This window comes from Accipiter gentilis, chromosome Z (assembly GCF_929443795.1).
Source record: "Accipiter gentilis chromosome Z, bAccGen1.1, whole genome shotgun sequence".
Classification (NCBI taxonomy): domain Eukaryota; kingdom Metazoa; phylum Chordata; class Aves; order Accipitriformes; family Accipitridae; genus Astur; species Astur gentilis.
Window position 1 is genome coordinate 34,315,389 of NC_064919.1, and position 14,644 is coordinate 34,330,032.

At 43.0% G+C, this 14,644-nt stretch overlaps 1 protein-coding gene across 7 annotated transcripts; it reads right to left on the minus strand.

Annotated features, from left to right (window-relative positions):
* Positions 1 to 1,341: 1,341 nt before the first annotated feature.
* FNTA (farnesyltransferase, CAAX box, alpha) lies at positions 1,342 to 13,963 on the minus strand. 7 transcript variants are annotated; one of them, XM_049795552.1, is made up of 10 exons: positions 13,472 to 13,760; positions 13,028 to 13,113; positions 12,310 to 12,386; positions 9,796 to 9,900; positions 8,920 to 9,046; positions 8,340 to 8,488; positions 6,382 to 6,444; positions 5,709 to 5,880; positions 4,305 to 4,357; positions 1,342 to 2,675 (listed from the first exon to the last, which is right to left on the minus strand). In XM_049795552.1, the coding sequence occupies exons 1-10, from the start codon at positions 13,668 to 13,670 to the stop codon at positions 2,672 to 2,674; spliced, it is 1,035 nt and encodes a 344-aa protein (XP_049651509.1). In that variant the 5' UTR covers positions 13,671 to 13,760; the 3' UTR covers positions 1,342 to 2,671. The 7 variants fall into 7 exon arrangements, with proteins under 7 accessions (XP_049651509.1, XP_049651513.1, XP_049651507.1 ...); XM_049795556.1 differs by lacking the exon at positions 13,472 to 13,760 and adding an exon at positions 13,791 to 13,963 and having other exon boundaries at positions 1,342 to 4,357; positions 12,310 to 12,424; XM_049795550.1 differs by having other exon boundaries at positions 1,342 to 4,357; positions 13,472 to 13,758.
* Positions 13,964 to 14,644: the final 681 nt, after the last annotated feature.

The following is a 14,644-nucleotide window of genomic DNA, read 5'->3' on the forward strand; positions in this document are numbered from 1 at the left end:
AGATTATCCCTATTTGAACACTTAAGCATTAGATTACAGTGGAGAAAAACAAATGATTGTCTACTTTAGACACTTCTATTCTCTGCTTCAGATTTCATCCACTGTTCACTTACATTGAGTAGGCACCCACAGAGAGTGTACTCACGTAAATGTACACAGTGTACTTTAAAATGACAATGTTATTCATGACCAGACTTTTACAGATCAGTCCAGACTATCAGGTAGTCTGGAAAGGACATGTTATAGGACAAAAATAATGTAGTTTTCACATGCAAATGTGATTATTTTATGCTTTGCTGTTAGAATGTATTGTACCAACAGCCTGACAGTTCAGACTTAAAGGGAGAGGAAATGTTTTCAACTTGAGGTATTTAATAAGAGACGGTTATTTACAAGGAAAAACAAAATATTGAAGGATGTTTGATACTGGTGGACTATAAGTAAAATGCCATACTGCCACATTAGCAGGCTTACCAAAACTCACCCAAACATCACTTTACCCAAGTTTTCCAAATCAGTCTGCCTTAAGCATAAGATACACTAGGGAAGCGTGCTGCCAACTCAAACGCCACAGGAGCAGTCACCAACTAAAACCAGAATTAGAAAGTACAAAGAAACACACACCTTATCCCACAAGGACTATAATGTGCAGAAGGCACTGATGTTCAGAAAAGGGCATGAGCTAGGCTGAGCAGCATTTTTCACATTCTTGCATCCACCATGCCGTATCTGAGACATGTGGGTCAAGGTGTTAATATTCTCTCTCCATTCAGTTGCACAGGGCAAGAAAACCAGAGTTGCAGTGTCTCCCCTGCCCATTTTGAACTTGCACATGGGCAAATCTACCCGCATCTGCAAAGCCTTCGTGTGATCCCATAAGAGATGACTCCACACCATCATGTAATGTTGTTCCCTTACCCCTTTGTTCTAAAAGCCACAGGAGGCTTAAGGCATTTTGTGCTCACGTAGGGGCCCATCCCTCCATAAGCCCCTTGTCACCACTGCACTGTGTGAATTGCCTGCTAGCACTTGGACAAAAGTGTTTCGCACGGCGGGAGTGATTAGAAACCTCACTGCTTCCCTGCTGGAGGATTCTGGTCCCACAGAAGGTCCGGCTGAACAGGACACTCCTAATCTGCCTCAGCACAGCCAGACAGCAACTGATAGAAGCATTTTGTGCTAGCTGAGGTGGTTTTGTACTGAATAGATTAGCAAGGACTTGCACGCTGTTTTGTCAGCCAAGCTGCAGAGACAACAAGGTAGAAGTCAGTAACAGCTTACACAGACAGACACACACAGCTAGACCAACGCAAGAACATCAGCCTCTGATAAAAGCAGGCATAAGGAATTATTTCACATGCTTTAATAATTCTCCAAACTTCACTGAATGTTCCAATTACACTGATTTACAAGGGACAGTTGTACCAATACAGTTTTTCCATTCCAGCACAGCTCTTCAGTAATAAAATTGTACACAAGAGTCACATCACTACACACAATCAGTAATGAGTAGGTTTTCTTGTACAGATGAACCCTTAGGACAAATGAGTTGGGTTTATCTTGCGATCATAGGTAGTCAGTACCAATGCCTACAGGTTAAAAGTCATCTAACAACTCCTACTATAAGATACTTTTATCTATAGCTCATACATTTTGTCAAGCTCCCACTTCCATGAGAAAGATTCTGTCTCAGACACATTTTTAAAATTAAAGGCTTGGTAGATGCAGTTGCAACCTTGCTGGTCAGGCTGCCATTTTCCAAGCTCTGACAGCTCAGTATTTCTGAATATGGTTGGCTGCCACAGAATTGAGGTGCCTTTTGAAGAGAATTCTAGCGCTTCCTTGCAATCTGAATTACAGTAAACATAAACATCTGAAAGAAAAACTGAATACTTCTGTTAAAACATGACTTTTTTTTTTTTTTTTTTTAACCGGACTCTAGTCTCCAGCATGTTTTTCCTTAGGATTTGCATGCTTTGGTCACACATTTGTTTTACATGAGCTGACGTATTTTTCTGTTAAAGTACGTATCCAGTTATTCCTTCACTGGCAAACTTAGCTCAGAAATGGCATTATCTTTGCAAGTATCACTATGCTTGTATAATCAGTATAAAACACTACTGTGTCGGTAGATTACCGATTACTTCTAGACATCATTTTCAAGGATAAGAAGGCCATAAGTTGACCACATGTAAGAAAATAGTCTAAGAGTCCTGTCAGAGGGTCCCATCATTCTTGACACAGAAGCAAAACAGGGCAAAATCTAAAATCTTCCCTCAGACCACAAGTGACTAAGAGATCACATCCCAAAATACACTGTTCCAGTGGACACTGTTCCTCATCTTACCTTGGACTGAACTATTTTCTCCGAAATTCATGCCAGTGTCTATAAAGAATACTCTGCCTCATTCCAAGTGCCCTCTGAATTTTGTTTATGAAAGATACGGGAACTTAGTAACACACTGAGAAGAAGCAAAATTCTGTTCCCTCTTCACTGATGATGTTTAAAGATTGCATTTGTCTGTTGCATCTCTCTGAGCTTTCTTGACTGGCAGTGGCAAATACATTACTTTGTCCTGAAGACCTTGAACAGCCTGTCTGATTAGTACATTTAGTGTAGTTTCAGTTAGGAACAATTCATGGGGGTAAAAACATACACTATGCTGGAGCTTCAACTGTGGTAAAAAAAAAAAAAAAAAAAGGGGAAAAAAAAAAAAGGAAGGTAACAAATCTCTAAAAGTTTAAAGTTCATGTCCATTTTAAATGTTCACATATCACTATAAACATGTTTTCTCTACTGCTGGGAAAGCAGCACAAACATTAAAACAAAACAACGTAGCTTTCATATACTAATTCTATTCCCCATGAGTTGTTTTAAATTTAAAGAATGCATTTAATTATCATATTTCAAGCATTTAAAATAATCTCCACTGTGGTTTAATTACAGCAGCAGCTTTTAATGTTTAGTATCAGAAAGACTATTCATATTATGGAATAAATACTGGTATTTATTTGTTCTCTTTATGATCATCTCCAAGAAAATACTTCATATCAGACAAGCACTCCATGCTAAAAACACAGTTTGCAATAGCCATTTACTGAAAACAGGGCAGATGCAGCAGTTTTCTTGTACAAGTACACGCACCTTTTGCAGTTCTGTACTGCAGGTGCCTTTTATCTTTCATAAAGGGGAGGAAAAATACTTCTTGGCTGAATATATGCATGGAAATTATATGAAAAGCCTATAGAAGCAACAAGGTTAAGACATTTAATGCTAATAGGTCCCCAAAAAAACCATTCCTTCCCCTCCAGTTCAGTGAAGATACATAACCTAACCAGTTAGTTGTAATCTCTTCTGATGTATAATTTCAGTTGGGTCTGGTTACAAAGGGTGAAGAAAAAAAAGAATTTCAGATTTTCAGCTGTCTGAACAGAATTCCAAAAAAAACCTAAGGAGATTTCTAGGGTCCTCAAAGCATTTTTCTTGACTGTGCATATAAGAATTCAAGGCTCCACTGAATACGTCAAGTGTATGGAATGTTTCTGGGATGAGAATACTCCAGTGCAAAAGACACCTCAATGCCATAGAATCCAATATCCCTAAAAGCAGGTATTTTATCTCTATTAGCATCTAAGAAGAACTGACTATGCACATCTAAAGACCAAAAGAAACAAACTAAAAAATTTCAAATGCTTTTAAGTTATCCATTTTTATTAAAAAAATGACATTTGGGTGTTAGTTGCATACAATAGCATGTGCTGTCAAGTGTTGCATAGCTGCTCGCACATCAAGCAACAACTGCAGCACCTGCTTGCACTAACCAGAAGTAGGTTACTTCATATCCACTGCAGCTAAGTTAACTGCAGTCATTACTGCAGCATGTCATGTGGCTGTGTTAGGAACCATGAGTGGATAAGCCAGGGCATGAGAAATTGGTTTAGTGCCTTATAAATAGCAGGCACAGTTTTATGTATTTATTATTAGGAAAAAAACCCTTCATTTGGTACATTTCAATAATTAAGCCTTAATACATTTCTTGACTGCACCTAGAGCTATCACCAGTAGCAGCAGCTAGCCAAGACTATACAGGACTCTGCACTCCTCTTTCATTCCAATACCTCTTCACCAGACTACTACACTCGATTAAACTAGTTGATGACCCTACTTAGTACTGCTTTACTAGCTGTTCTAGCTTGAGCGCTTAGCACTGTTTTCTTCCATGTCCAGTTACTCCTGCTTGTCTGTCAGTGTGCTCTGTTCAGTGCCTGAGCTGTGCTTGTTCTTAAGGGACCTTCCAACATACCTCCAGTATTCTTTTCGGATGGTGTCTTTTTCTTTAGCCAGAATTTCACACAGCTATGAAAGAAAATTGAGAGATTGGAGTGTTATACCAAAAGCTTATGGAATCCTTAATTATCTTTATAAAATGCATACAATATATGGTTCAGCCAGTATTAGAAACACCTTTGTTAGCAACATTTGTTTTATTCACCAGATTTGCAGCTGTCCAATGACCTCAAACTGATGTCAACTCCAATTGGTAGTTAACCAATCTGACACTGCACAAAAATCTCTCCAGTCCTATTTCAGTTGCAACTGCTTCCCTGTGACTCCTTTCTGTTCCTACCACTCATCATCTACCACAGCCTATTCAGTCTGTAGTATACTGCAGTGTAATTGTGACTTCCTGACCAGCTTGACTGTCTTTGTGATCCAGTAGGCCGTAAACCACTTCTTTCAAAACACTGGGGGAACATCCTGTTCTTGCATCTTCAGTACTCCTGATGGACTGACAGGAGATATTTTGTTTATGGTTTTTCTCTTGGCAGACTGTCCCAGAAGGACTCTCCATGCAAGTTAGTAACCTTCTCTCACAACATGGTGAGAAGACATGGTATAGCTGGTGCTATACAGATACTTATGCATGTTCTATTCTTATATTATTTTGATCTGGGTGAGCAGTGAGGCACAGCAGAAGTCAACCCTACTTGCAGGATATGCTGTGTAAAATTTATACGGTATGAACACTGTCTACAAATGTTGTAGTCAATTTCCTTTTATTATGCAGATGACATTGCCTTTCTCAGTGAACCAGAGTTGAGAACAGGAGCTTCGATGCCTAAATAGGTGAAGAAGTCAAACTCAGTGAAATAGTATAAAGGGACATGAATCCGGGAGGTAAAGCTGCACTGGTCCTGGAACACAACAAAGGGAAAATGTTGAGAAAGAACGATGCTGGAACACAGAGACTCCAGGCAAGAACTGCAGCTCTAATTACACTGAGTTCCAGTCTGTCCCACAGTGAATGAAAAGTGTTCTTGTAAAAACTACACTGCAAACCACAGCAAGTTCACTGAATATGAAGCACAGGGAGATACTCAACATTGCCAGAAGTCATTTATTCTCTGTAGGAAATGGTGCCTGACATTCCTTACTGATGTCCCCAGTGCCTGCTGGCCTTTAAGCTAATTCTGCCAGCTTTCTTGGAAAGAGCTAAGAAGTGCAAAGGGAGCTTGAGATTCTGTTTAGATATAGATAATCTGAGAAGAAGATTCACTAACCTACAGAAAAGAAAGCGAGTTCATGCTACAAAGTCAGCACTGGGAACTCCTCAATTGTACAAAGATCAATCCCATTTTGTTGGGATATAAAAAAGAGAGCAATAGATGGCATCCCTGAGAAGCAAAACCAAGCTCTCAAAACATACCTCCAATGCCTTGTTTAGTGTTTCTTCCTTGTTATCACACTGGTTTTCAAGCATATCTTCATACATGTCCACAAGAAAGGCAATCAGATAGGGTGAGCTGTGGCTGGGCTGTAAATCCAACAGTTGCTCTAACAGATTTGGATACTCAGAAAGACCACGATCCTGTAGAATCCTAAAACAGAGGTTGATAGGCTTGAAACATAATCCTGAGATACTTGATGTGAAGAACTAAATTTTTGTTACAACTTCTTTATCTGGAAATCAGTTTTGAAATAAGGGTGCAAATACAAGTAAGGCAGAAAGTAAGCAGAATGCAGCAATAATACAGCTTCATGTTGTAGTAAGCTGCTATAGTTATGCTCAACTGAACAGAAATTAGCCTGAAAGCATGCTCATTACTTCCTACTCTATGCTCTTGAACCCAGTAACATTACAGGTTAAGTTTTTAAAAGCCTGAGAAGTACTTGCAATCCTCCTCAAGAACTACAGAGCCAGAAACTTAGTCGAAAGTTACAGAGAAATTAGGTTAAAATATTAACCCCTTGTGGAGGTTTTTGCCTGCCTGCTTAAGTACACCACACTAGAATGAACAGCAAAAAGCTCTTTCCAGTTAAGAGCTAGGCATAAGACACCTTCTACAGATATTCTCTTTGCTCCACAGAGGATGCCTCACCCTTTTAAATAGTTCCAAGCGCTCTCATTATGTGGCACTGCTGTGATCATCTCAAGAGTGTAGCTGTAAGAAAGATAACAGGTCATGAATATAACCACTAACAGCGCAGTTAGAAATTACCGGAATGTGCTCAGACGCTCCCAAATACATCCCTCTAGTCTGTATTTCAGTCTTTTTGTGGATCATCTCAGCTGGGTCACAGATCAAAAATGTCTTACAATATAATCACCGCAAGTCTCGGAGAGGCAGACATTGTGAGAACTGTTTTAAATTCTGCAATGTTCCATTTGCTGTGTTTTATACAGTAATGAAACAGTTCTCAAAATTATGAGCAGTAACACTAAGAAACAACACAGTATACTTTCCTGGCATGCTAAAGAAATAACTTGTGTCCTGATGCTCAGAAATGGCAAGGGGGATCAAAGACCAGGATGAGCTACGTTAATATGAGTGCATCTGGTATGTTCTGTACCTATTTGCAGAACTTTCTTCATGAGGCTGCACTTGAGCAAACCCACAGAAAGGCCTGAGCTTTCAGCTCATGCAGCCTTCTGCAGCAGTTCTTTTAAAGTAGCAGTTAGGCAACTCCTCTAAAAGCAAAGCAACAAGAAGCACCTGCCATGTAGTCACAAAGCCACATTTCATCTTCACAAAACTGACTTTACCTTCTGCCCTTCCCCAACATAACCAGGCATTCAGCTGATTTTCAGAGACAGCAGATACTGATAAAAAGTTCTATAAGCAGTATGGGAAAAAAAACCCAACCCTAAACCTTTTTTAACCTTCTGCAGTCACTATGACAAAGACCGAGTTTTATAAAGCAACAGGCAACCCAACTACAGTTCTATAATGACATCTGGGAAGCCTTAACCTTAGACAGTCCAATTCTTAAGACAGTATCTAATTACCTTGAACATAGCATCACGTATAAACAGATCAAGGGAGTATGTCAAATCTTTGGAGAGAAAAGCTGGAAATATCCAAGCCTAAGTCATGGAAATGGTTCAGATTTATTAATCTGCAGTAAAGTTATAAACTGGAAGAGAAGTACAACTACAGCAGTTTGCAAAGACAACTATGAAAGGCTGTGGGGGCTGGGATCCTCTACAAACAAAGTACCAATGGACCTATTCAGAGACTCAGTCTTTCGTCTGAAGAGTAACTCAAAAAAACTGCAGTACCTTCTTTTCTTTGCTTCTTCACTTCACATCACATCACATCTCATAACCATCAACCCTGATCAGCAGTCCGAGATGCGAAAACCACACAGTGAAGCTTCCCTTACCACGAGTAGTAAAATAAATGGCTAGAAGCCCAGTTTGTCTCCAGTTACAAACATACCACTTTGAAAGAGATTCCAAAGCTCATTTTCCTCAAAAATAGCCAACTCACACAGGTAGTTGTATTTGTGCTGACCACATACCCTTGAAAGCTCCTTTCTTTTTCCAGCTGCATCAAATTCCTCACAAAAGGCAATTCTTCTTCCTACAATCCACGTCATCTTTAAATCATTGTGGCTACTGTACTACTAAACAGCAGTTTAGTACAATATTGCAAGTGCCTCTCCTTCCAAGCTTTCTAGGGGTAAGATGTAAGATATTAATGAACAGCACAACTTATGTGATTCCAGTGTCACAGATTTTCTGCAGGTTGTTCCACTATAGCTAGCTGACTATAAAACGCCAAAATTTTTGTTTGCACAATAAACAGCAGGGTGGGAAGACAGATTCATGAGAATAGCTTGCCCAGGGTAACCTTAGGTTGCGCCAGTACTACTCAACAGGTCAGTGGTACTGAACACATCTATATATGCACTAACACTTGATCTGCTATCCATGAGAGTAAGCCCAAAAACTGCACTAAAAACATGGAAGACAAGTCCACAGGGACTGTCAAAGTATTCCTTTGCTTTCATGTAAGGGAGAATGCTTAATGTGAGCATGAACAGCATTACTAACTGGACTTCTCTGTCTAGGACTGCTGGATCATCATAGCCGGTGGTGTTGAAAATTACAAAGTGTCGCTGGTTCCAAACAGAGTTGTTTCTCACATCCTCCCTCAAAAGCTGGTCTACGTATTCCAGTTCATTGTCCCATAACTTAAACTCCTATGGAAAGGGAAGGAAGAGACAACATCACAATCAAAAGTTTTTATTTTTTAAAATATATTTTCCTTGCTCTTAAGTTCTCTTAACATTAGATACAGAGACTTTTTTTACAGAGAGCAACACAAAGTTCAAAGAAAAATAAGGAAGGGTGCAAAAAGAACATACTACACTATTCAGTTGCACACAATGGTATCAGCTCTTCATTAAATTCACACACATAACAGTAAACAGCCAACAATAGACGTTTTTTAATTCACTTCCTAAAAGGCAAGTTTATAACTAACCTCTACCACACAATGAAATGCAATTGGTTCTCCCCCTTCAGCTTTAAGAAACAAAGTGCCAAATGCAATTCAGATTGTATTTAAGAAGCAAAACTCTACAACCTGAGCAGGTTATTTAGTGAATCAAGAGTTCTGTGGATACAACACCTGAATAACCCATTGTCTGTGTTGCCATGCATGGTAATTTTTGGCATCTTGGTTAAGAATGTCAGCTATGAACTCAAGCTCTTGGGATGGATCCTGCAGCCACTCCACCAACACCCGTCTGTGATGCCTAATGAGAAGAGAAGGAAACTATTTTTAGAACAGTCTAAAAATTGTCTGTGAATATGTGGTCTGTATTAAAACAGCTTATAGCAACCGCACTACTTAGAAAAAAAACATTAGTTAAATACTTAAAATTAAATGTACCAAAATATTTCAGTTGGCTCTGAGAAATATATGATACTATAACAAATTCTAAGTACACATACATATTGGCCAATCACCTCCATTTAGACAAGTTATGTTCACTTGAAGTGACACGTTTCCACTTTTAACACTTATGGCTGAAGTCTTCAGCAGAATAAAATTTTCTAGTACTACATAATTTCTCTAGCAATAACAGCACTGCTGTTTTGCCTATTCCCATTCACTTGCGAAAAATGCAACAATAGGTAAGCAAGCTCCAAAGCCAATAAAAGAAAAAACATTCATTTCTATTTGTCTTTTTTGTTTGCCTTTCCACAAGTCACTTTTTTGACCTGTCACACTTATTTTGACAGCTTAAAAATTGAAATAGAAAAAAACCCAAGACCATTTTAGCATGTCATAATCATATGTTTAGAACAAACTGCCAGGAAGGACTTTGGCAGTGATGCTGTTGCAACTTCATTTAACTCCTTCACTACTGCCACTGCACTAGATGCAGGAAGCAACTCTTAACAATTTTTAGGATCAATGATAACAACTTATTCTAGACAGTTTACAAAACAAAAATTATCTGAAAAAATGTTAAGAACTGAAAAGAAACCAGAATTTTACCAGACTTGGTAGTTCTTTGGCTGGTCTTCAATGATAGCTGTAATATACTTAAGTTCCTCATGGAGATCCTTTCCCAAAGACTGGAGGAGGACTCTCCGGAAATGCCTGTATAAAAAAGTCAAGCATTCAAACATTGCAACAGGGCCTTCCTAAAATTCACAGAGGAGAACATAAAAGAATCTTTGTTCATACTTCTACTAACAGATATTGAGTTAAAGAGTGCAAAAACCTAAACCATGTATCCAGTTCTGTTAAAGGCCATTCAGTTATAGAACAATAGAGAACTGGATTACAACTGGTTACAACAGTATGTTATCCAAGATCACAGCAATCCGGTTTCAAATTAACCTATCTACCCACACTAGTCTTACCATCACAGAAACTATAACTTAGTGCTTAAAAATAATGTAAATTTTCTGATTTTATGCAAGTTAGTGGAGTAAAGATGTACAAGAGGTACTTGTTAGCACTCACGAGTTAAAAGCCCCTACTCTGAATATCAGATATTCATTGTTTATTCATTACCTAACTGAACATTATCCTGACAGATCCTCTAAAATACACTACTTAGTAATTATTTAGCAGGAAATAGCAGCTATCATGCTTTTATGCCTCTTCTTGAGGACAGTTGAGGGCACCAGCATTTTGCCAAGGCCACATGTTATGGGTTTGTGTGGCGTGGGTTTTTTGGTAGCAGGGGAGGGGGCCTCAGGGGTGGCTCCTGTGAGAAGCTGCTAGAAGCTCCCCTGGCTCCAAGTCAGACCCGACTCTGCCCCAGGCCGATCCAATCAGCAACAGTGGCAGCACCTCTGGGAGAACAGATTTAAGAAGGGGAACTGGTAGTGAGTAGGAAGATTGGAAAGTGAGAGGAACACCTATGCAGATACTGAGGCCAGTGAGGAAGTAGGGGGAGGAGGTGCCCCAGAGGAGGTGATGCCCCTGCAGCCCGTGGTGAGATGGCAGGCTGTTGCCCCCAGCCCTTGGAGGCGAGCAGGGGAGAAGAGGCCCCTGAAGATGGCCATGACTCCATGGGAAAGCCCATGCTGGAGCAGTGGGTGACTGAAGAACAGCCCGGAGAAAGGACCCATGCCAGGGAAGTTCGGGAAGAACTGCAGCCCACGGAAATAACCCACGCAAGGAAAGTTTGTGAAGAACTGCAGCCCACAGAAAGGACTCATGTTGGAGGAGTTCATGAAGGATTGTCTCCCATGGGAGGGACCCCATGGTGGAGCAGGGGATGAGTGAGGAGTCCTCCTCCCCCTGAGGAGGAAGGAGTGGCAAGAGACAAGGTGTGGTGAGGTGACCCCAACCCCCATCCCCTGTATGGCGGAGGGGAGGAGGTAGAGAGAACCGGGAGTGGAGTTGAGGCAGGAAGGAGGGAGGGGTGGAGGGAAGGTGTTCTTAGGTTTGGTTTTACTTCCCATTATTCTTGTTTCGATTTGATTGGTGGTAAATTCAATTGATTTTGTTTCTTCCCCAAGTTGAGCCTGTATTTTGCCTGTGACCATAAGTGATGAGTGATCCCTTCCTGTCCTTGTCTCGACCCACAAGCCTGCCTTTATATTTTCTCCTCATCCCACCATGGCTGGGGGGAGCAACCATGCAGCTGCGTGGTGCTTTGTTACCGGCTGGGCTGAAACCATGACACCACGTTATCAGGTAAGTGATCTGTATCAGAAATAGCGTGGCCAGCAGGAGCAGGGAGGTGACTGCTCCCCTGTACTCAGCACTGGTGAGGCTGCACCTCAAGTGCTGTGTTCAGTTTTGGGCGCCTCACTACAAGAAAGACATTGAGTTGCTGAAGCGTGTTCAGAGAAAGGCAACCAAGTTGGTGGGGGGCCTGGAGCATAAGTCTTATGAGGAGCAGCTGAGGGAGCTGGGGCTGTTTAGTCTAGAGAAGAGGAAGCTGAGGGGAGACCTTATTGCTCTCTACAACTACCTGAAAGGAGGTTGTAGTGAGGTGGGTGCTGGTCTCTTCTGTCAGGTGGCTGGAGATAGGACAAGAGGAAATGGTGTCAAGTTGAGGCAAGGGAGATTTAAGTTAGGTATTAGGAAAAATTTCTTTACTGAGAGGGTTGTCAGACATTGGAATAGGCTGCCCAGGGAAGTGTTTGAGTCACCATCCCTGAAGGTATTCAAAAAGCAAGTAGACAGCGTACTTCAGGACATGGTTTAGTGGGCATAGTTGATGGCTGGACTCGATGATCTTGAAGGTCTTTTCCAACCTAAATGATCCTATGATTCTAACTAATTTTAAAAAGTAAAGTTCTTTTTGTGGCTTATCCTGACCTTGATTGATAATATCCTCAAAGCTAAGCGAATGAAAACCACCAAATCAAAATGAGACATGGAAAATACTGAACAAAGGCTTTCTTCAGAAGCTCACTGGAAGTCTGCACTACTCCTCTGTGTACACTCAACTAGCCGTGCACTGATTAGACTAACAAAATTATTAAAGACATAAGAGGTCAGCAAGCAAATGATGACAGAAATAATCCCAAGATTATCACTTACCATACTGTGTAGTTTGCAGCATTTAACTCAATGGCATCTGCTGTTAGCTTGAAAGCTCTTTCGCTTCTCTCATCCCGCTGCAGAACAGCCCGGAAATAATCATAGACATCGCGAACTAAATAGATAACAGCATCTTATCCAAAGCTATCAGGCAATGGCCTGATTAGTGGGTCAGGTTAAAAATCCTTTGTAGTCACTTCCTGTTTTGAGTACTCTAAATATACCTCTTTAAAATGATAGCTACATATTGCTCTGACAGCACTGTTGATTGAAACCTCCAAATGATGTTAGTATACTGAAAAGCTGCAAAAATACCTCAAAAATACACCAGCTGAATCATATCCAAAACAATCAGAAAAGCTGCTTGCTGCTCACTCACACTATTTCCCTAGATGCGGTCGCTTCATGTGTCCCTCTTCCACTTGTGGGCCAGAAATGCCTTATTATGTGAACCAGACTGTCTGCTGTATTACCTCTTAAGCTGTATGATTTTAAAATAAAACCTTGGCTATTAACATCTCGGGTGAAGATTCAACTGCAGAGATGCTTGGTGAAAACATCACACATGACCACCATAACACAATAAATATTAATTTCTTCACAGTACTACTCTAGAAAATATGTTATCCAAAACGTGAAGTCTTGCTTTAACAGCGCTAAGAACAGATACAAATTTAACCACCTTAAGCTCCCAGTACAGAACATGTTTAAAACTTACATTTTTCACTGTAGATGATCTGAACAACAGGATTTGGCCCATCATTTTGAGGGACAGGTTCAATGTCTGCCCATTCCTTCCTGTCCCTGTAAATAAACGTTTTTGTCTCTTCAGCGCTTCTAAAAACGACAAAACGCTACTCAAACCACTACACGCACAAATCTACGTCCACCAACACATCCTCCTTCCCGATGGTCACTGTATTCTTGTCCATGACATAGACCAGCGTATAAACGCGTACGGGAGGTACTGACGCAGGTAACCGTACCACAGTCCAGCTGTGAAACAACTCGGGACAGGACAGCAGTCGATCACACCGCCCCCCGTCCCTCAGCCCTTAACTGCTGTGACTTAGGTTCGCGCGGCACGCGTCGGCAGCGGCTTCCAGCGCTTGTCATCCCCAGGCCCCAGCACCCCACTCCTCCTGCCCGCGCGGGCCCGTACCTGCACAGCACGTAGCCAACGCCCTCCTCCTCCTCCTCTTCTTCAGCCGCCTCCTCCTCCTCCTCCCGCCCCAGCAGCAGGGGCGGCTGCCACGGCCCGCTGCCGACCTCCGGGCCCGGCTCCGCCATGCCGCGCCCCTCACAACCAAGAGCCGCTTCCCCGGCCGTGCTACCGCGCGCGCCCCCGCATGGCATGGCATGGCGTGACGTGACGTGAGGCGAGGCGAGGCGAGGCGAGGCGAGGCGAGGCGAGGCTCCGCGCCTTCACCGCCCGGCCACCCGTGCCGGAGGGCGCCCCGTCGCGGCCTACCTGGCCGTACCTGTAGAGCACGTAGCCGGCGTCCTCCCCCTCCTCCTCCTCCTCATCCAGCAGCTGCCCGAGCCCACCCTCCGGCTCGCCGCCGACCTCCCCCTCCGGCTGCAGCTCCGCCGCCGCCGCCGCCGTCCCCTCTGCAGCCATCGCCCCGCCGCCGCTTCTGGCGCCTGGCCTAACCATGGAGAGCGGCGGGAGCAGAGCGGGCGTGTGCCGCGAGGCCCTGTGGCTTGCTACTGCGTGGCTCGCTACCGCCTCTCCTGGCGCGGAGGGCAGGGTTGCGCGGCGGGGTTGAGAAGAGGCCTACCACCCCCCACCACCCCCCGGCGCCTGGCCGGGACGCGGCGGCCGGCGGCGGGGCAGGACGGCTGTCCTCCTACCCCGGAGACGCCACCGGTACCGGCAGCACCCTGAGGAGCTTTAATCCACGGGTCTGCTAGTTAACCCTCAGAAACGTAGCGGGGGAGCCGGCAGGAGGTTGAGCCGGGCTCGGGCCCCGGGCTGGAGTACTTCTCCAGTTCGTTCTTCCCCTTCCAGCCTGCGCTGAGGAAAGCCTGTGGAGCCAGCCGGGTCTGTCAGCATTGTGGCCTGACGGGTCGTCACGTCCCTGCCCGTGCATTATGGGCTAGCGCTGACCCGTTATTTGGGTGGCTGCTATCTACTCTGCTGTGCTTTACGCTTGGGTTTTCACTACTATAAACTAAAATCTGAGACACGAGAAGTGAAGAGAGGCATTTCTCACGCTAGTGGTAGCGTATTTCCTGTGAGAACCCACCTGAACACCAACATCGGAGTTTTCAGGTGCAAGGCTGTGAGACCAACAGCACCAGACTGATGCTATGGGAACACATGGGAAAACAG